At 47.2% G+C, this 19,887-nt stretch overlaps 1 protein-coding gene across 4 annotated transcripts in view; it reads left to right on the top strand.

Moving 5' to 3' along the window:
* ERG (ETS transcription factor ERG) overlaps positions 1-19,887 on the top strand; it is a 254,369-nt gene that overhangs the window by 55,771 nt on the left and 178,711 nt on the right. For all 4 annotated transcript variants that reach the window (XM_035028863.1, XM_035028862.1, XM_035028865.1 and 1 more), the window contains exons 2-3: positions 11,308-11,409; positions 19,570-19,657. In XM_035028863.1, coding sequence (XP_034884754.1) covers positions 19,619-19,657 — 39 coding nt within the window. In that variant the 5' untranslated portion in view covers positions 11,308-11,409; positions 19,570-19,618. The remainder of the gene's footprint in view (positions 1-11,307; positions 11,410-19,569; positions 19,658-19,887) is intronic.

Below are 19,887 nucleotides of genomic sequence, written 5' to 3'. Positions count from 1 at the left end.
CCTTCCCCACTGACCTTTGCCTCTGGCCCCCCATGGCTGGAGCAGGAAGAGAGAGGACAGCGAGGGGGGCTGCTGAAAGACTGATTGCAGTTGAGGTCCCAGCCCTGGCTCTCTTTCATGTAGTGTTGGTGGTGGGGACCTCAGGGTTCCTGAAGGGACATCCCACTACAGCTCTTTGTGGCAGCGTGGTGTCCCCTGTGTTTACCAGCCTGTCCCCAGATCTTCACCCCTGGTACACATCCAGCCTCTTTCCCTCAAGGTTCACTTGCCTCAGAAGCCCAGCAACCTTCCACGGGCCCCATGGCACGAGAGGACACGCAGGGCATCTCGCCTTGCCGTAGATGGTAGCTCAGCACACTCCCAGCATGGCCCTTTCTACTTACCTGCTCTTGGGGGGCTCCAGGCCACCTGTCTGAGAGGTTCTTCACTGGGGGTCAGGCACCAGTCCCTGGGCCCTGGCAGCTTCCAACCTTGAATGGCTCTTCTGAAGCATTAGCACTGGATTGATTACCCAACAGAACTAATTTTTCTGTCCCGAAGCCAAAAATCCACGTGTATGGGTACATGCAGGCTAGGCTTTGCTTTAATGCCTCCTAGTTTCTCCCAAGAATGCCTTCATTTACCGGATACCTCTGAAATCCTAAGTTTCAGGAATCACTCCTCCGGATTAACTTCCAAAAATCTCACCCAGCCCAAATGGCCTTCCTGAAAGGTCAAGAATGTGACTTCAGGCACCCTCCCAGCAGGTGTCCCCCACACTTGGTGTTTCAGACGTGGCATGGCCAAACCCAGAAATCACACTCCCACCCTCCACCCCATCGTGTCAGCCCGCATCTCCCAGACACAAAAGGCAGCCTCCCAAAGCAAAAAGCCTCGAGAGCTTTCCATGGGAAATCTGAGCAGATGCCAGTTCTCGGATTTGGGAGGGGAGCTCAACCGCTCTACTTCCATCCACTCCTACTTCCCGTTGATACCATCATGTGTGAGAAGACAAGCTGTGTGACCCTAGGCAAGTTACTTAACCTCTCTGTGCCTATAACTGCACATCTATAAAACGGATACAATAGTAATACCTACCTTCTAAGTCTGCTGTGAGGACTAAATAAGCTATTTAAAGAGTTTGAAGCATTCTTGGAACATAGCAAGTGCAGTTAATGTCAACTAATTAGTCGCTAAATGGTTTATGGAAAAGAACTTAATACAAGTTTTGGGGGATTACTTGTGAATTTTAAATACTTTTCCTCAGTTTTGACCATCAAAGAGGATTGTGGGGCCTGAGAGAAGGCCCCACGGTGGAGAGGGTGCACAGAAAGCTTCGGGGAAGCTTGGCTCTGCTGGTGAACCCGGGTGTGCCTTTCCCCGCAATCAGGAGACAGCACGGCTCATGGAGTAATAGAGGCTGGATTTGAATCCTGGGTCTGAGTCTCTGCTCGTCCACTCACCAGCTCTGCGATCTTTGTAAGCCTCAGTGTCCTTACCTAGAGAATTGAGGATAGTAATAACCAGGCTTTCTCACTAAATGGGCCCGATAATGAATGCCCCCAAAGGCCCTGGAGTTTGGACTGATGAACCAGGCCCTTATGGTCATGCAGAGGGATGGCAGTGGCCTTGTGGTCTTCCCTGGCTCATGATGCCTTTGTTTTTTTACACAAAGACTGAGATGTTCTATCTACTATGAGATGAGCAGGGAGAAGCCTCCCCCCACCAGCCCCCTTCCTCTAGAGAGAGCCAGGCTTGAAGGTCTGGTCTTGGGATTGCAAAACCCAGCAGATTCCAGAGGGTTAGGCCAACAAAGAAAAGTTCTGGTAACTAGCTCCTTTCCCAGCAAGAGAAAATACAATTGCTGAATGACCTCTGTAGCTGTGACTTCATGAGTGCTGCAAAGTGAAAATTCAAAGAGATTTCGGGTGAGAAAAGAATGCTCTGGCAGAGCATTGGTTCAACAGACAGGTGTGGGGGCGGGGCAGAGAGGGTCTTACCCCAGCTCTGGAAGCTTGGCCCTGGCTTCTGCTTAGTGCAGCCAACCCTGGAAGGGGCCTCCGCCATGTTTCTGTTCTGAGGTGACCCCGCACAGGCCGGAGTCCTAGTCCCTGACAAGACAGAGCTGCGGAGCCCCCACTCACTTTGACCAACTTTGTGGGTCAGACGCCTGAGGACGACATTTCCCATTCTTGGGGCTGAAACAGAGCTCCCCCTGTTTGTCATCCCCCTGTCTCCCTTCTCTGCCCCCTTTCCCCTCTCTTTCTGGGCCCAGTCGGTCGCCAGGTTCTGGCATTCCTGCGTCCGGCGTCCCTTGGCTGCCCCAGCTTCACTCCCTGGCTGGGCTGCTTGGTCCTGGCCTCTCCCTCCCTGCAGTCACAACCTCGTGAATCCTCCCAGAAGTCTCCTTGGAAACTCCATGCCACAGATGCTCGGAAATCTCCAGCTGGTATTTTCAGAATAAGGGTCAGGCTTAATAGCCGGTACTTCTGGGCTCCCCCAGTGGTCTGTGTCCAGCATCTGTGACCCACAGAGTCCTAACCATCCAGCCGATGTGCCCACCATCTCCCCCCGCCTTGGGCCCTCTTGCTTCTCCACTTTTCTGGAACATGTGCCTGAGAGACACCTGATTCTCTCCACGCCCCCTGTTTGAGGTCATTGTCCTGCTTTGCAAGGCTCTCGTCCATGCCTTAGGAGGAGGCAAAGATGATAAAGACATGGTTAGGCTGTTGACAGAGGGCTGTTCCCATATTGCTCACTTAATCCTCACAGAAAATAGGCTGTGCTGTGCGCCCCCCACTTTTTTGTGATTTTTATGTATTTATTAGAGAGAGAGAGAGAGAGAGAAATCACGACTGGGGGGAGGGGCAGAGGGAGAGGGAGGGGCAGGGGAAGAGGGAGAAGCAGACTCCCCACCGAGCAGAGGGCCCAATGCGGGTTTGATCCCAGAACCCCGGGGTCATGACCTGAGCCGAAGGCAGACGTTGAACCGACTGAGCCACCCAGGCGCCCCTGTGCGCCCTTTATACACAAGGACTGTGTTAATTCTTTCTACCTGGATTATACTCCTCTCTCATGTCTATAAGAAGTCTGTCTCACTTTAGGATTGCATTTAGATCCTGCTGCCCCAAGCTGAAGGTCTGTTTTCATCTCCCCTGAGCTATCCCAGGGCTTCTTACTGTCCCTTAGTCTGAATCATAAAGCCTTAGTCCACAAGCTTACTGTCTTACAAGGCATGTAGACTCTCTGGGAGTGAGACACACACCGTGGAATGTTTTCATCCTCCAAAACCCCAGGACGTGGCTTTTGCATGGGGTGATCAGTTAATTCCTACTGAACGACTCGTTAATGGTGGAGGGCATGGAAAAGCTAATATGGATGGCATGCATAGCTGTAAAGCGGGAAGTAGGTTCTAAACCCCGCGCCCCTGAAGGGCTTTCGTGGCGAGGCTCATGACTTCTATTTAAAATATGTAGGAGGATGGGCGCCTGGGTGGCTCAGATGGTTAAGCGTCTGCCTTCGGCTCAGGTCATGATCCCAGGGTCCTGGGATCGAGTCCCACATCGGGCTCCCTGCTCCTTGGGAGCCCGCTTCTCCCTCTGCCTCTCTCTCTCTGTCTCTCATGAATAAATAAATAAAAATCTTTAAAAAAAAAATAGTGTTTTTTTTAAAAAAATAAATAAATAAAATAAAATATGTAGGAGGATTAAAAAATTTTTACTTCCAAATTGTGTCCAGTACAAATAAGGTGATCTTTATGCAATGCTTTTAAATTCATCAGAAGTTAGAGTGGAGATGGAAAAGCTGGGTTCAGAGCTCCTGCTGGTGAAATAGCCATCACCAGCCTGCCAAAGTGTTTGAGCAAAGCCAGTGGGCAGAGAAATACTTTCATGGTGAGTTCAAAGCTCTTTGAAGTTCCTCACCCTTAAAGGGTACAGGGTAAACTTTCCCTATTGGTATTCTATAAGTATTTGGCCTTTTTATTTATTTTTTTATAATAGAGCAATAATGGCAGATAATGTAGAGAATTCTCTACATTGTTAGTTTCAGCATCTTTCTCTTCTTTTTTCTTTCTGCCTTTATGCTGGTTGATTTTTCTTAGGAAAGCTTCTACCCTCTTCCGATCTGCCTCTTCCTACTCTATTCAAAATAAAAACATCTGCCTCCTGCAAGCATCAGGGTGATGCCGAAAGGTGGGTTTCACCTAATAATGATGATCTGGAATATTCTTTGGGTCCCTGACTCTATTAATCTACATTGTTGTCATTTTGGTTCTATTATGGATTGTCTTGCCACTCAGGAATTTTGCATTTTTTTGTTTATAGCATTGAGATGTTAATACAACATCAATGAATTTAACTGGCAATTAGTGATTTTCATATACACCCTTGAAAACAATTATGTATTATTAACAGTGTTTTTGATTTTTCTGTCCCGTGCTGTTAATTTAAAAATATGAAATGGATCTCATTGTTTGCAAAGATGGTATCAATGCATTTGCCATCTTTAAGATTTGATCTTGTAATTATATCTATGAGGAATTCTTGATCTCAGGAAACAAACTGAGGGTTGCTGGAGTGGTGGGGGGGTGGGAGGGATGGGATGGCTGGGTGATAGGCATTGGGGAGGGTATGTGCTATGGTGAGCGCTGTGAATTGTGTAAGACTTATGAATCACAGACTTGTACCTCTGAAACAAATAATACATTGTATGTTAAAAAAAAGAAGAAGATAGTAGGAAGGGAAAAATGAAGGGGGGGAAATTGGAGGGGGAGACGAACCATGAGAGACGATGGACTCTGAAAAACAAACTGAGGGTTCTAGAGGGGACGGGGGTGGGGGGAATGGGTTAGCCTGGTGATGGGTATTAAAGAGGGCACGTACTGAATGGAGCACTGGGTGTTATATGTAAACAATGAATCATGGAACACTCCATCAAAAACTAATGATGTAATGTATGGTGATTAACATAACATAATAAAATAAAAAAAAAGATTTGATCTTGTGATTATATCAAGACAAAATTCATTATGAAGGTCAGGATTTGTTTCTAAAACAGACTTTGGGATTCTGTTCCCAAAGATACATTGTGTTAGATGAACTTTCTTAGAAATACATAATGTTCCTTTAACCTGTGGCCTGCTTGTCAGTTGTCTGCTGTTATGAAATGACTAAATATTTATGTTTTTCCAGTTGAACTTAGGGAAAAAAAAACCTCTAGTAAATGTGTTTCCTTTAACAGAAGGCTCAGTGTACAAGGGGAGAGAAGTGGTATTTATAGCTGTTTTCTCTTTCTTGATGTCACCCGCCTTTCAAATGCAGCTTGTTTTCCTTCAAATGTCTCATTTTTACTGGGACCTCAAGGCAGATCCTGGTCCCCAGACTGAGAGGCCATGGAGCTGTTTTGCTGCTGTGTGTTTGGTTTTGGTGGAAACCGGCAGCCGTACCTTCCACTCTGAGGTCAGCTTGGTGCTTTCACGTGCGAAGGGCAAGGCTGAGAACGGGAGAAGGGTCCTTCCTTCGAGAGCGGCATGGGCTTTGCAAGAGTCGGTGTGTATGGGCGCACTGATGTTTCTTTTCATTCTGTTCTCCCCACGAAGAAAGAATGAGGAAGAAGCACTGTGGCCAGAGGTCGATTTAGGGTCGACAATGGCAAAAGATTGACCCTAAAGCACAAAATGAAATGAAACCAAACAACAGCCAAACCAGACCCAAGCAAACCGATAGGAAGCTTACAGTTGTAGCCATTCCGTGGCTCAGACGTGGAGATCCTTGCCATTTTTGCCCAGCAAAACTGCTCTTGTTTATTTTGGCAACATTCCTTTATGATGGAGAGCAAAAGGAGACCCTTCAGGGGATTCTCTAAGATTCCAAGAACAGCCTCCCCGAGTTCTAAGTCCAAGCAGAAAACAGCACGGTGATTCACCAGTGGAAACCTACTCCTGTGCACGCACTCGCAGTGTCAGCCTGGGGAAGCCAGCAACACACAGCATACGTGTTGGGCTCCTCACCAGCTTCGGGAAGCAGAGAGCTGATACGGAAGCAACTTAGGAGCCCCCGGACCTCTCACTGTTTCTGGGTTTTGAACTCCCTCTCCCTAGCGCTTGCCCCTCCCAGGAGCGACTCTCGCAGGGACTCAGCCCCTGGGAGAGCAGCTGTCCGGGCTGCTCTCCCCAGATTGCCTCTGCCTTCTCCCCCCTTCCTTCAAAGTAGCCTCAGGCTCCTTTGTCTCCTGGCTTCTGGAACACAGGTGTGCAAGGGCCGGCCTATGCGGGCTTGCTACAGCGATCGTCCAGCTCCGCGGGTAGCGACGGCTGTTGGTTCCTTGAAGGGGGTCGTGGTGGCCAACAGTTACCCCACAGAAATTGCCACACGCTTCACACCGGTTTCCCTGGGAGAGCAGGTGGTTACCCAGCAAACTGCACGCCACTTGTTTTGCAGCAGTAGCTGGCCCCATCGACGTGCGGCTCTGTCTGGCCTCTCCTCTGTCTCTCCCAGCGTGGGCCGTCCCTGGTCCCTCTGTCTCTAGAGTCTCTATGTCTTCTACTCCACCGGGTCCCTCGATCCTACCCATAAACATTCCTTCTTTGCTCATCATCAATAGACAAGAAAAGCAAGCAAGCAAAATCGTAGGCTTCTTGAGGGCAAGACTTGTGCCCTGTTGCATCCCTAACTGCTAGCACTTTCTGAAATACAGTAGATACACAAGTACTGGGTGGGTGAATGTACTGGTGCTTTGTCCTTGAACTTCTCCCCCTTCCTGTCTCTTGGCTGCTCAACTTCTCTTAAGAATAGCTTGCACTGGGGGCACCTGGGTGGCCCAGTCAGTTGAGTGTATGACTCTTGATTTCAGCTCAGGTCGTGATCTCCGGCTCTTCGCTCAGTGCGGAGTCAGCTTGGGATTCTTTCTGTTCTTCTGCTCGTGCTCTCTCTCTCTCTTTCTCTCGCTCTCAAAAAAAAAAAAAAAAAATAGCCTGCACTGACTCCCACATATCCTCTCAACGCATCCATTTGGAGACTGGTTTGCTTGACCTTTCTGCTGAAGCACTGTTAGAGGCCCCCAAGAGGTTCTGACTTGCCAGATCCAGTGCCTGTTCCCAATACGTGTGGTTGGTCGAATGAACTTTTCATGTTCATTCATCCCTCTGCAGATCAGATGCTGTGAACTATTTCTGTCTTACTGGACGTCCTTCTTTGGATTCCATGCTGTGGGTCGTTTCTAGACTTCTAATTCTCTTACTGTTCCTCCTTGTGTTCTTGGCTGTTTTATTTTCTCCTTCAGTGTTCCAAGTAGGTCAGGGGCTCCCCTCAGTCATAAACGGGGGGTCAAACAAGGCAGTGGGCACTTGATATTTATCATTGATACCAATGGAACTTCTAAGTTATAGAGACAAGTCACTCAACATCTCTGAGCTCACACTCTGTGCCCTAAGTGGACATAGAGATTAAAGACACTCTCCTTACAGCACACGTCTCCTAAGTACACTCGCTCACCTTCATACCTTTGCTCACCTATCTCCTCCACTTTGCGTGCTCTTTGCCCCATTCCTACCTATTGAATGCTAAGCACCCATCCCATACTAACACCCCCAGAGAGGCATTGCTATTCCATGGCGCTAAATAGAACTGCCTCCTCTTTTGTCCCTCTCTGGCAACTCTCCCCTTATTCTACATCCAATCAGTCATTTAACTAAAAGTATTGTTCCTCCATCAAACCCTGTGTTTATTGAGGGCATGTTCTACCCCATCTCCAGGGCTAGATTCTCAGTACATGTACAATGGCGATAGGTCACTCACCTTGATAATTTTTATGTGTTCTCTAAGTCTTAGATATATTGTTTACATAGAGAGATTTATGGGCTGTGCTAATTTCCAGCGATCATTTTATTTTATTTTATTTATTATTATTATTTTTAATATTTTTTGCTTTGTTTTTAAAGATTTTATTTATTTATTTGAGAGAGAGAGCACAGAGGGACAGGGAAAAGCAGACTTCCTGCTGAGCAGGGAGCCCGACTAAAAACTCGATCCAGGACCCTGAGATCATGACCTGAGCCGAAGGCAGGTGCTTCACCAGTTGAGCCACCCGGGCACCCTGGATCATTTTATTTTAAAGTTAAAACTGTGGAGCATATTCAGCATGTCTGTTTGAGTTGGAGTGAGATGGTAAATGAGCCAAAAGTGACTCTTTCGTTCATAGGTACTATAGTTCTGCCTCCAGGGTTGGGTAATTGCACTCTTCTTCACCATAAGTAGAAACCCAGAAGATCTCCTTCATTCACTCCTAGACATCCACAGCATATTAGTTTTGTCCTCAGGCTGCCTCCCTTCGTGGACCTGAGATGGCTGTCCCAGCTCCAGTCGTCACACAGAGAGGACAATATCCTATGGCCTTTCTCTAGCACCTGCGAGACTTTTCCCGGAAGTCCTCTAGCTCATTTCCCTGGTGTTGAATTGCCCATCCCTAAGCCAGCCAACCAGTGGCAAGAGGAAGGGGTGCGCAGTGATAGGATTTACCCTCGCAGTGGGCATGTTGGGATAGGGGTTGTACGCCCAAATGAAGTTGGGGTTCCTTCTGTAAAGGAGGAAGGGCCCCAAGTGTGCAGGCTATGAGTCTCCTCCGTGGCCGTGCTCACCAGGACCACAGTGATGACTGCAGTCCCTCTGTCCCTGGCATATGTCTGTCCATTTCTTCTCATGCAAGGCTGCTGTCTGCCCATTATCCAGGCTGTTTCTGGTCATGGAGGCAGCTCTTCTAGACATGGAGCTGTGCATCTTCCCAGGAGCCCACCTCCTCTATGAAACACGCGCTGTTGTGGACATGAGGTGGCCAGGAAAATCTGTGTGTGGGGAGTGGCTCCTTGTCCAGTGCATTTGGGGAGCAAGGAGGTCACACCACCTGGAACATAACAACAATGCCTTCGTCTGTCCAGCTGGCACGGCCCTAAGCACCACCTTACACCTCCCTCTTAGCAGCACCACCTGTCTCTTACCCACGGCTTGCAGATGAGCAAACTGAAGCTGCTGGGTCAGCACCAGCCGGGAGCCCCCAGCCCAGGGGTCTTTCTGCTGCGCCAGGGCTGCTTTGGCAAATGAAGCGTGCCCTTCAGGTGCTCAGCCGAGTTTGGCTTTACCCATCGCCAGTAGCCACTTTCTAACCACCACAAACAGTCTTCTTCCTCTGACTGGGGAGAACACGGAGCCTCACTGAATCCGAGGGTGGCGTGGACTGGGGTCCTTGACTGTGGCAGGCTTGGGGGGGGGGTCCGGTCCTCACATGGGTCATGTGGTTCTTTGATCTCTGCTTTTTCTGCAGGACCAGGGGCTCTTGGGCAGGGTTAAGCAGTATGCTCTCAAGCCAGAGTTCTCAAATGGCTGTATTTTTTGAGTTCTTAAGTCTGGTTTGCATAATTTTCTGATTTTTTGCTTTGATTGGGCCAGCAGTTACCTCATGTGGCTGGTAGCGTGCCTTTCTCTGGCAAAGCTGTTCTCCCCGGACTCTGTGGCATTTTTTTGGATCCTTTGGGGCTTCTCAGCTGTGTTATGGATAATTTATGTTGTCAGATAAGTGCCCTCTGGATAAATGAAATATTAATAACACCATAATGCTAATTTAAAAATACCCATTGCATATATTTAATAGAATCTTCTCTGGGCTTTACTCTTGTCTTTAAATCAGGTCCAGCAATATTCAGTCATAAATCAGGTTATTCTTTCGGCATGTAGAGATTTTGGCACTCAAGTATACTCTAGGATGACATAGGATAGTAAATCTTAACCCACGCTTTTAAAACTCTTATTCCCTTTTCAGCAATTGGAAACTAAATATGATTTTAACCACTTGCCTGTGGAAAGCATTGAACCAAGTGATAATCAATATTGCCTTTTGGATTTCGAGAAAAGGGAATTTGGGAACACCTTTATGCACTCAAGGACTGTGCGGCCAGGCAAAGCATGGTCTAATTCGCTGCTACCTTCCCCTTTCCTGCTGAAAATCCAGTCCCTGAGAAGGGGAGGCCAACCCGGCTCCATAAGGCTGGGGGGCAGAAGTCACACATTACTCTCTGGAAAATGCTTTGAGAATATGTTCAGGGATAGAAAGTGATCATTGCTGAGTTTTCTTCTCATTATCAAGATGAATTTTATTCATTCTGAAAATCAAGAAAATACCCAGAAGAAAATAATAGAGAAAAATAAAACTCCCTCAGAATTCACATTGGAACCTCAAAGCCTGCTTCTGTTAGTGATTTCACGCCCTTCCTGAGACCTACCCCCTTTTCTTTCTACCTTCCCTTTTGTCTTTAGGCCATCTAGCATTTTTTTCTTTTTACAATATTGGCATCATATTTATATGTGGTTTTGGATCCTAATATTTTCCCAAAAGTTTATATTTTCCATATCATAGCAAACACTTTGTGGCTACGTTGGGCAACTGGATAAACTGTCCCAAAGCACAGGCCCAAAGACTTGAGATGGACTTGGCAGGTGCCCCGAGCAGAGTGGGAGGGTCAGCGGGGCTGCGGAAACATTTAGAAATACTATTGCCCATGGCAAATATTGATTTTGATGCAATACTTAAGACATTTTCTAGTTTGAAAATATTTTCAACCGAAACAGTTGCCATTTGCAATTTGTCATATTGTGAGGATTCTGTTAAATATAATATTTTGGGATTGGCTATTTTACTTGGAAAGTTGCATTAGCACAGAAATTTCGTATCTCCAAAAAAGAGATCAGATTCTAGAGCTGTGGCGACAGGCATATTCTAAGGAAGACTTCTCTCTCTCTCTTTCTCTCTTTCTTTTATTTCAGTTTGGTCGTGTTCTAATGTTAAAAATATGGATCCTTCTCAGCATCTTCAAATTAAAAGGGTTGTTTCTTTCCTGGAATGAAAATGACTGTTTAATTACAGTTCTCGGGGTGTTTAATAAGCCCTGTTACTCTTTGTTTTGAGCAGACAAAAGTGCTGAAGGAATGATTTGGGGAAGCCATCATTACTAAGGCTGGGGTCTGTAAGGGAAGGAAAACATTTTCAAAGTATTTTCTTTGCAAAAGCGTATGTGGGCTTCAGTATTGCCAGCTCAGGCTTGGCCTGTGTTTCACTCCTCATTTTTGCTTCATAACGCTGAGCTTCCCTGGAGGAATGTTGCCACCCCCATGCCCATCCCCCCCTTTTTAAGGGGAGGAGTTTACGTTTATTCTCCTTTTAGGATATTTTAAAATAATGTTTAAGAAACAGGTTTTGTCACTAAACATACTGTTGATCCTTGGTGTTATTTTTTTTGGTGAAAAAAACCCCAAGGTTTAATATATTTAAATTATTTTTCAGGTTGTTCCAAGATCTTTGAAGACCCAAGAAAAGCAGTGTTGACCAAAAGCAAGACCAATGACTCGAAGAGAAAAAAGATGGTGGGGCCAAGGGCAATTAAAGGTAAAACAAAATCCCAGAGAACCCTACCTCTCCTACTGAAGAATTAAAAAAAAAATACAGATATATCTATGAATATTTGGCATCTTGGATATTTGATTATTTGTGTTCCCAGACCTCCCAAGACCTTTCCTTTGTGGGAGGTGGGTGGGGGATGGGTGAAATAGGTGATGAGGATTGAAGAGGACACTTACCACGGTGAAAAAGCCAAAACCAAAGCCAAAACCAAAGACCTTTCCTTGGAGCATTTAGTATATGTTGAGGCATTGTGTGGGTTCCACTGATTGTCTCCCTTAAGGAAGACGCCCCGCACCCGGCCCCACCTGCCATCCCCCGACACCCACACAGGGGAGTGTTGGTTATGTCACTGCTTTACAAGTATTGACCTTGTCACCCCTCCTTTCTCTGCTGCCTCCCGCTCTTGTCTTCTCCTTCCAGAAGGACTGGAGGCCAAGGGCAGTATCTACAGATACCTATGCTTTATGATATTTACATTTTCCTGTCATACTACTAAGTTTGGTTTGTGGTTATTTTATAGTTATTTCACCTGAGTTCAGTGGAAGCCTCATCTCAAGAGGCACACACAGGGGGATGCATCTCTGCATTCATTAATTTTGCAAAAAAAAGAAAGGTGGAGGATTTCAGCCCTTTATCTACAAAATATGCCCCTTAGCTGTTGGGAACTATCAGGCTTCTCTCAGAAAAGCATTTCACGGATTGGAATTGGTTATGGTGGGCCTATCTCGTACTCATTAAGGCCACAGAACTTAAAAAAGGCTCTCCTTCGCCAAAATGAAGCCAGGAATGATTACTAGATGGTACAATAATACTGGGACGTTCCTTGAACAGAGTTAGTGTCTGGTAAGAAAGAGTGCAAATAAATTGGATGTGATTCCTGAGGCACACCTTTCCCCCTTCCCACCCCCCAAATCAGGGCCACTAGTCTTTGTAAGTTGAAACATTGAGCAAGTCGCTCAATAAAGGTGTATTAGTTTTCCAGGGCAGCTGTAACAAAGTCCTGCGGACTGGAGGCTCAGACGACACAAATAGATTCACAGTTCTGGAGGCTGGATGTCTGAGGTCAAGGTGTGGGCAGAGTTGGTTCCTTCTGAGGCCGTGAGAGAGAGGCTGTCCCAGGCCTCTCTCCTTGGCTTGTGATGGCCATCTTCTTCCTGTGTCTTCATATCATCTGTCCTCTATGTGAGTAAGGGCTCCGGTCATATTGGCTAGGGCCCACCCTGTGACCTCACTGTAACTTGATAACTTCGGTAAAGACCCCATGCCCTGTAAGGATGCTTTCTGAGCTACTGGGGGTTAGGACCCCCAACCCTTCAGTTCAACCTTTTGCCATAGGTATTTGTAGTTATTTGGAAAGATAAGCCATATCCTACTGAAGCAGCACTAATTCGTCTTTGTAGATAAATGTGAAGGTGCATTTGGTTGACTCTTCTGCCTCCCACCGGCCTCTCTTGCTTACTTCTGGTACGTAGGTACCAGGGCTCTGACTGGGGTAGGCCTGAGAAGCAGTGCTTTTTTCAATCATGGGCCCTGGCTGGGTGTCTCACTTGCTTCCCCTCCTCCCATTCCCTTTAGGGGGAAGGGTGCCCATGCTCTTGGCTGGAATCAGATCTGTGCAGTTCTTACGGTAGACTTGGCTTTGCTGGTAAAAGACTGTCATGGGCTCGGTCCCTACCCACCAAGCGCAAGTGTGCCTGATGACCAGCTCATTCGATGAATGGACTCATTATCATGGGTTTGCTTAGAGCCATTTTGCCTGAAACGTTTTTACTTACTGAAAACTAGTTAGCTTAAAATTAAACATCCGGTTTTTAAATGAAGGATGTTTTTAGTCAATTGACAAAGGTCCCTTATGAATTTATTTATTGAGAATTATTTTTCTCAAAGTTGCAACATTTTATACCGTATCAAGTTTTTGCTTCCTTAATCATAATGACTACCACTTATTAAGTGCTTACTGTATGCCTAGCCCTGCAAGAGGTTTCTTAGGCACAATTTAATGTAATCGTCACAAAAGCCTAATGGAGTTGGCCGGGGAGAGAGCCAGACAGAGGTCTCACTCAGGTCCTAACCAGTTGGAACAGACACTGGCCAAAACTTGCGTTCACACATGCGTGAATCGCTGACCATCAGTTTGGAGGTGGATACCGGAGGAGTTTTTCTCCCTCCTGACATCAGATATGTGGTGTCTTTTGCAACGCCATCAACCAGTTTCCCAACTCTCCAACCCCAGCTGGGTAGCCTACAATGTAATGCAATTCTGACACACCAGGAGTTAACATCAGGCCCCACAGGTTCAGGGCTCAGACCCGCAAGACTGACCTCCCCCATCCAATCCCTCCCCAGATTACTTACACTTCTGTCCAACTTGGCTGCAGAGTTGGGGATTCGCACATCTCCCTCCATGACTCAGGAATTTGCTGGAAGGACACAGAACTCAGGAAAATGCTGTACTCACTACTTTGGTTTATTATAAAGGATACAGGTAAACAGATGGATGGAGAGGTTCATAGGTGAGTTCTAGAGGGGTCCTGAGAGCAGGCGCTTCTGTCCCCATGGAGTTGGGATGTGCCCCCTCTAGGCACATGGATGTGTTCACCAACTTGGAAGCGCTGACTCTGGTCATACAGGAGTTTTTAAAAAGGTTTCATCACATGGGAATATCGATTATTAACTCATTCTCCAGCCCTTCTCTCCCCAGAGGATGGGGGTGGGGACGAAAACCCCAGGCTTCTCATCAAAGCGTGGTCTGAGACTACCGTGAAGCTATCTGGGTGTCCTCCAGGGGTCACTTCATTAGAACAAGAGATGCTTCTATTGCTCTTCTCCCTTAGGAAAATCCAGTGGTTTTAAGAGCTCTGTGCCAGGAACTGGGGACAGAGACCAAATATCTTTTTTTTTTTTTTTTTAATACCACAGTTGTATTATCCCCATTTTACAGATGGTGTAACTATAGTTCCTCAAGGGTGAAGTAGCCTTTTCTAGGTTTCTGAGGAGGAAAACCAGACCCTGCACCACCAACTCAGATCCAGCGCTGCCCCACCAGAGAGCCCTGTTCCCATGCCCTCCAGGACCCATCCCCCATTCCACACCACACCTGAGGTGCCTGAGAACCTGCAGCTCCTGCCCAAACTGGCCTGAGCATCTTTGGGGCCTGCACAGGCCTCTTTCCTGGAGTCCATCTTGTTTGGAAGATTCCGTATATTTCCCTAGGGGGAAGCATGGCCCACAGGGCAGCTGGGTCCACATGACTATGTGGGGGGCCCCTGGCATAGGGACAGAACTGGGGTTTGGTAGAGAAGGAGGGGTAGGACCCCTCCATTTCTAATTCTTGCCCCAACCCTGCAAATATTCCTGTCTTCTCTTAACCATTTTGCAGCATTGCCTCCCTAATTATGAAGTGCTTATTTTCCTTTTGGTGCTGTGTGTCTGTCCATACTCGATGCCATTATACTCAAGTAACTCAAGTCAAATATTTGTTACTGTTTAGTTGGACATTGGTATTTTTTAAATAAGGATGAAGAAGGGAGACAAGTAGAATTCTATTGAATGTCAATACATTTTATTTCTTAAGATACCCAATGATGAAATAATGTCGGATCCTGAAACACAAAGTCATAAACATACATAGTACCGAATGAATTGATCACAAGAAACACATATTAAAGAAAGGGCTTTTAGACAACAGGGATTCAAATTCTGCAAGGGTTCAAAGCCAGGTGAAATAGGAAATGGAAATGTTCCCACAGTGATATTAAAACCCAATGTCATTCATCAACAACTAAATATTTGAAAAATGATCATTAGAAACACAAACGTAAATTAAAAGTGCTCTTAAAAAAATCCAAAACATTCCTCCCAAGGGGGGAGAAAAGAATAGGCACCTGAATGGCTGCAGAAACAGTCCAGGGTATTTGTGGGGGGAGGGGGCATGCTAAGTGGTAGAACTTTCATCCTCTTGGTTTTGAGGTGCTTTGCTTTTTAGCTAATCTCGTTTGCAAGGGAGGGGCGCCATTCATGTGAATGTTTAAGAAATTCCTCTGATCATGGTGGTCCTGCTGGTTGTTGTGGGTTAGGGTCACATATCTTGGTTCCCTAATGTGGGGGGGCTTGGGGGGTTTCTGTTCCCTGCCTTCCTACCAGCCCACATGCCTCTTTTTCTTCAAGGCTCCTTGGTGGCACCTCCTTGGCTCTCCTTATGTATCAGCTCTCTCCCTTCTCTGGATGTTGTCCATGACCCGCATATGGCACCTCTTGATATCTGTATAATTATTTTCCCATTTCCCCTTGAGGGGTGGGGCAGTGTTGCATCTGGAATCTATATATTCCCTTCCTTGCCGTTTCATCTTTGATGCATTGAAAGTACCCGAAGCTTCCCCATCAAAGATGGAGACACAAAAGATTGTTTATCAAATTTATCTCTTGGTTGGCCACAGATGGAATGGCTGCTGTCACAGCTGTGACATTTCTGTGGTCTTGGACATCCAGAATGTTGCTTCCATTTCAGCACACTTGGTATCCCCAGAAGGCTGACAGTGTCCCCTCCTGTGAAGTGGGGATTCAGCTGCTCCAGGAAGGGCTATGAGAATCTCACAGATCCTTCTGGCAACAGGGTCTTGGTTACTCTTCAGTTTCCAAACTTATTTTGAGGGGAGGACCGTTGCCTGAGGTCTCGTCTCTTAGCTGGATGGAAATGGGATGATTGTGTTGGGACCAACTTTGTTTCCATTGAAACCACTCGTTGAGTCTCTGTTTCTCTCTCGAGCTGGAAAAGTTTAAGGGGGAGCTTGGTAACCTAGTTATCCAAGGCAAATTGTGCGTATTAGTAATTGACTGTTTTTTGTTTTTTGTTTTTTTTTTAAGATTTTATTTATTTATTTGACAGAGAGAGACACAGCGAGAGAGGGAACACAAGCGGGGGGAGTGGCAGAGGGAGAAGCAGGCTTCCCGCCGAGCAGGGAGTCCGATGCGGGACTCGATCCCAGGACCCCGGGATCATGATCTGAGCCGAAGGCAGTCGCTTAACCAACTGAGCCACCCAGGCGCCCCCTAGTAATTGACTGTTATAAAAAGGCTGTGTTACAACCACCCCAAACCTCAGTGGTTTAAAACAAGAAGCATTTATTTAGCTCCTGAGCCTGTGGGTTGGCCATTCGGGTTGACCTTGGCTGGTCAGTTTTTGTCTTGAAATTTCCCTCCTAGGCCTGGGGTTTGGTTGTCTCCCAGATGATAGTCTTGGCTGGGGAGACTGGATGAGTCGGCTTTGTTCTGCATGCCTCTCATCCTCCAGCATGCTAGCATGGCCTGCTCCCATGGTGGTGGCAGGTTGCAGGCGGAAGCTATTCATGCCACTTGAGGCTTTCGTTAGGAATGAGCACACTGACCTCCTGCTGCATCCTGTTGCCTGAAGCAAGTCCCGTGGACCGCTCCCAAACAAGGGCTGGGAAAGCAAGTTTGCAGTCTTTAGTGAGAGGACCACAAAGTCACATGGCAAAAGGCATAGACACAAGGAAGAGAGGGGAATTGCAACCATTGTGTAATATACCGTGGTGTGACAGTGAACCATAAGGTACTCTAGCTTCTTTAGGTATCTAGAATACTTACAGGGTGTTCACGTTATCCAGCTGTGTAATAAACTATCCCTGAGCCTCGTAGCTTAAAACAACAACTGATTTATTGTTTCTCGTAGTTCTGTGGGCTGCCTGGACTTAGCTGGAGAGTTCTGCTTTCCTGATGCCGGCAGGGGCTGTGGTCATCTGGGAGATGATGTTCTAGAACGTTCAGGATGGCTCCCTTGTGGGTCTGGCATGAAGTGCTAGCTGTCAGCTGCGCACCTGCCTTGGGCCTTGGCCACATTTCCATGCTGCGTGAGGTATGGGAACTGGGTTCCCGGAGGCAAGAAGAGGAATCCTCTGGATCTCTTAAGGCCTCGGCTCGGGACTCCCAGAACGTTCCTTCTGCTCATTTGCTGGGAGGGGACAAGCTTCAGCTCTTGCTGTGAGCAGAAGCATGTGTGTGCAGGGAAGGAGGAATTGTGTGGGGTGAGCTGCCCTGGGGGACACCAAAACACGGAGAAAGAATAGTCTGCTCCTGAGCGTGGGGTCTTGCAGTGGGGAGCCTTCCTTTTGTCAGGAGGGCTCGAGGATGGGCCTCTGTCAGGCTGAATGGCCTTGGGATCAGAGTGTTGTTTTCCTGAGGTGACTTCTGCTCTCCTGAGGAGATGGTCGTGGGGGAGTTGAAGGTTCCTGGGTCAGAGGAGCAAGCTTCACGAGAGCTTTCGCCGGACTCCCATTCTCTCCAAGCCTCCGTTCTCACAGCACACCAAGACCGTGGGTCCCCATCAACCGCTGCCCAATTCAATTTCAAGACCGTGCTTTATTCCTTTTGCATTTTTAACAACTATTATCCAAAAACGGACTTGCATTAGGCTTAGAGAGAAACTCTACATACTTTCTAAGATCAACAAAGTTGGCTGTAGTAAAAAAGTACTGCCTAAATTTTCACGTTTGTTGTCTCCCTTGTCCAGCCAAGCTCCCCCAGATCTGGGGAGAAGTCCATGGAGCCCTTTTGGGAGACAGACCATAAGTGTGCAGACCTGGAGTTGGAGGCCTCCCGTGAGAAGCCCATCTTTGTTGGGAGTGGATGTGTTTGCGCCTTGAGAGTATGGGAAAGGCAGAACACGGATGCTGTTGGGGCTCCAGTGGATGCTTTTGCATATCCCTGGAATAATGTGGTCAACGGTAGACGTGGGTATCGTCCTGTAGAACTGTTGATTTTTATTTTATTGTTTACTACTGCTAAGAGTAGTAGTAGGACAGGGAAGAGGGCTGTGGAGAGTGGCTCTGGGGATGGGAAGGGGCGGACAGACAGTAGCCAGAACACACTGGTTTATAATCTGAGTAAAGGAATGTATTGGATGACATATTGATCCCTCGAGTATAGACATCTGGGAATTTAATTCACTTAAATTGAAGTTAATTTTTATTTATTTATTTATTTTTATTTTTTATTTATTTAGTTTTTAAAAGATTTTATTTATTTTTTTGACAGAGAGAGACACAGCGAGAGAGGGAACACAAGCAGGGGGAGTGGGAGAGGGAGAAGCAGGCTTCCCGCCGAGCAGGGAGCCCGATGTGGGGCTCGATCCCAGGACCCTGGGATCATGACCTGAGCCGAAGGCAGCCGCTTAATGACTGAGCCACTTAGGCGCCCCGAAGTTAATTTTTAAAATGAACTAACATGGCGAGCCTGGGAGACTCAGTGGGTTGAACGTCTACCTTTGACTCAGGTCGTGATCCCAGGGTCCTGGGACTGAGTCCCAGTTCAGCAGGAAGCCTGCTTCTCCCTCTCTCTCTCTCTCTCTGCTGCTCCCCCTGCTTGTGTTCTCTCGCACTCTCTCTCTCTCAAAATAAATAAATAAAATCTTAAAAAAAAAAAAAACAAAGTGAACTAACGTATCTCCAAAATAGAAAGTGAAACCTGTTCATCATGTCAAACTGAAATGTCTTAGGGGCCCTGGAGCCAGGCCAATCTGACTGGAATCCTGGCTCTGTTGCTTATTAACCAGGGATCCTGAACAAATCAATGCCCCCCGCCCCCGGGGTCTCCATGTCCCCGACTGGACAGTGGGATGCTGACTCTCAGCGGTGGGCAGGATTAAAGGAGAACATGCCTGCGGAGCCCTTGGTCCAGGGACTGCCATTTAGGGGTGCCAGGAACGGCCGCTGTGCTTTGTATGAAGAGCTTAATCGTGAAGCTTAAACGGATGTGTGAATGGCATTGGTTTTGGTGGGACCTCAGAAGCAAGTTCTCTCAAGATCCTAGAAAATGTCTCATTTTTGGTTTCATTTCTTCCTTGAAATGATCACTCACAGACGCTGACCATGTAAAATGACGTGTGTGAGCTGCCCGTGAAGTGGGTTTGTTTGGGTTTGTCAGGCCGGTGTTTGATGGGGGCTCTAAGTAGGTCACATTCCCAACAGAAGACACGGGGCTCTTCCCGTCACTTCATTTGCTTGCCTAAAAGGTGCTTGCGGGCAAACAGGTTTTTGCTGTGATTCTTTTCCCCTCAGTGTGTTGCATTGGGTCCTAATGGAAAGCAAAACTCAGAAATGTGGTTGTTGATTGCCCCCTTTTGTCTCCCAGCTGTCTCCGGTTCTGAGCGGACGGTGACTGGGCTGATCTGCTGAAGGACATGGTTCAGACTGTCCCAGACCCAGCAGCTCATATCAAGGTAGGTGTCACCTGGGCCGGGCAGCTTCCTCCTCGGCTGGGTTTCCGGGGCTGCCTGCCCACAGATCAGTGACTGCAGGGGCAGCCACCCTCAGCCGTGGGCCACTTCTGGCCCGCCACCTGCTTTTAGATCGCCATGAGCTAAGACGATGGTTTTCGCAATATTACATGGTCGAAAAAAATCAGAAGAATAATATTTCGTAACACATGTAAATGATACGAAATGTAGAT

Source organism: Mirounga leonina, unplaced genomic scaffold, assembly GCF_011800145.1.
Source record: "Mirounga leonina isolate KUSES-001 unplaced genomic scaffold, KU_Mleo_1.0 Mir_205, whole genome shotgun sequence".
Taxonomy (NCBI): Eukaryota; Metazoa; Chordata; class Mammalia; order Carnivora; family Phocidae; genus Mirounga; species Mirounga leonina.
Note: the sequence above shows the minus strand (reverse complement) of the source record. Positions and strands in the feature narration are given on the sequence as shown.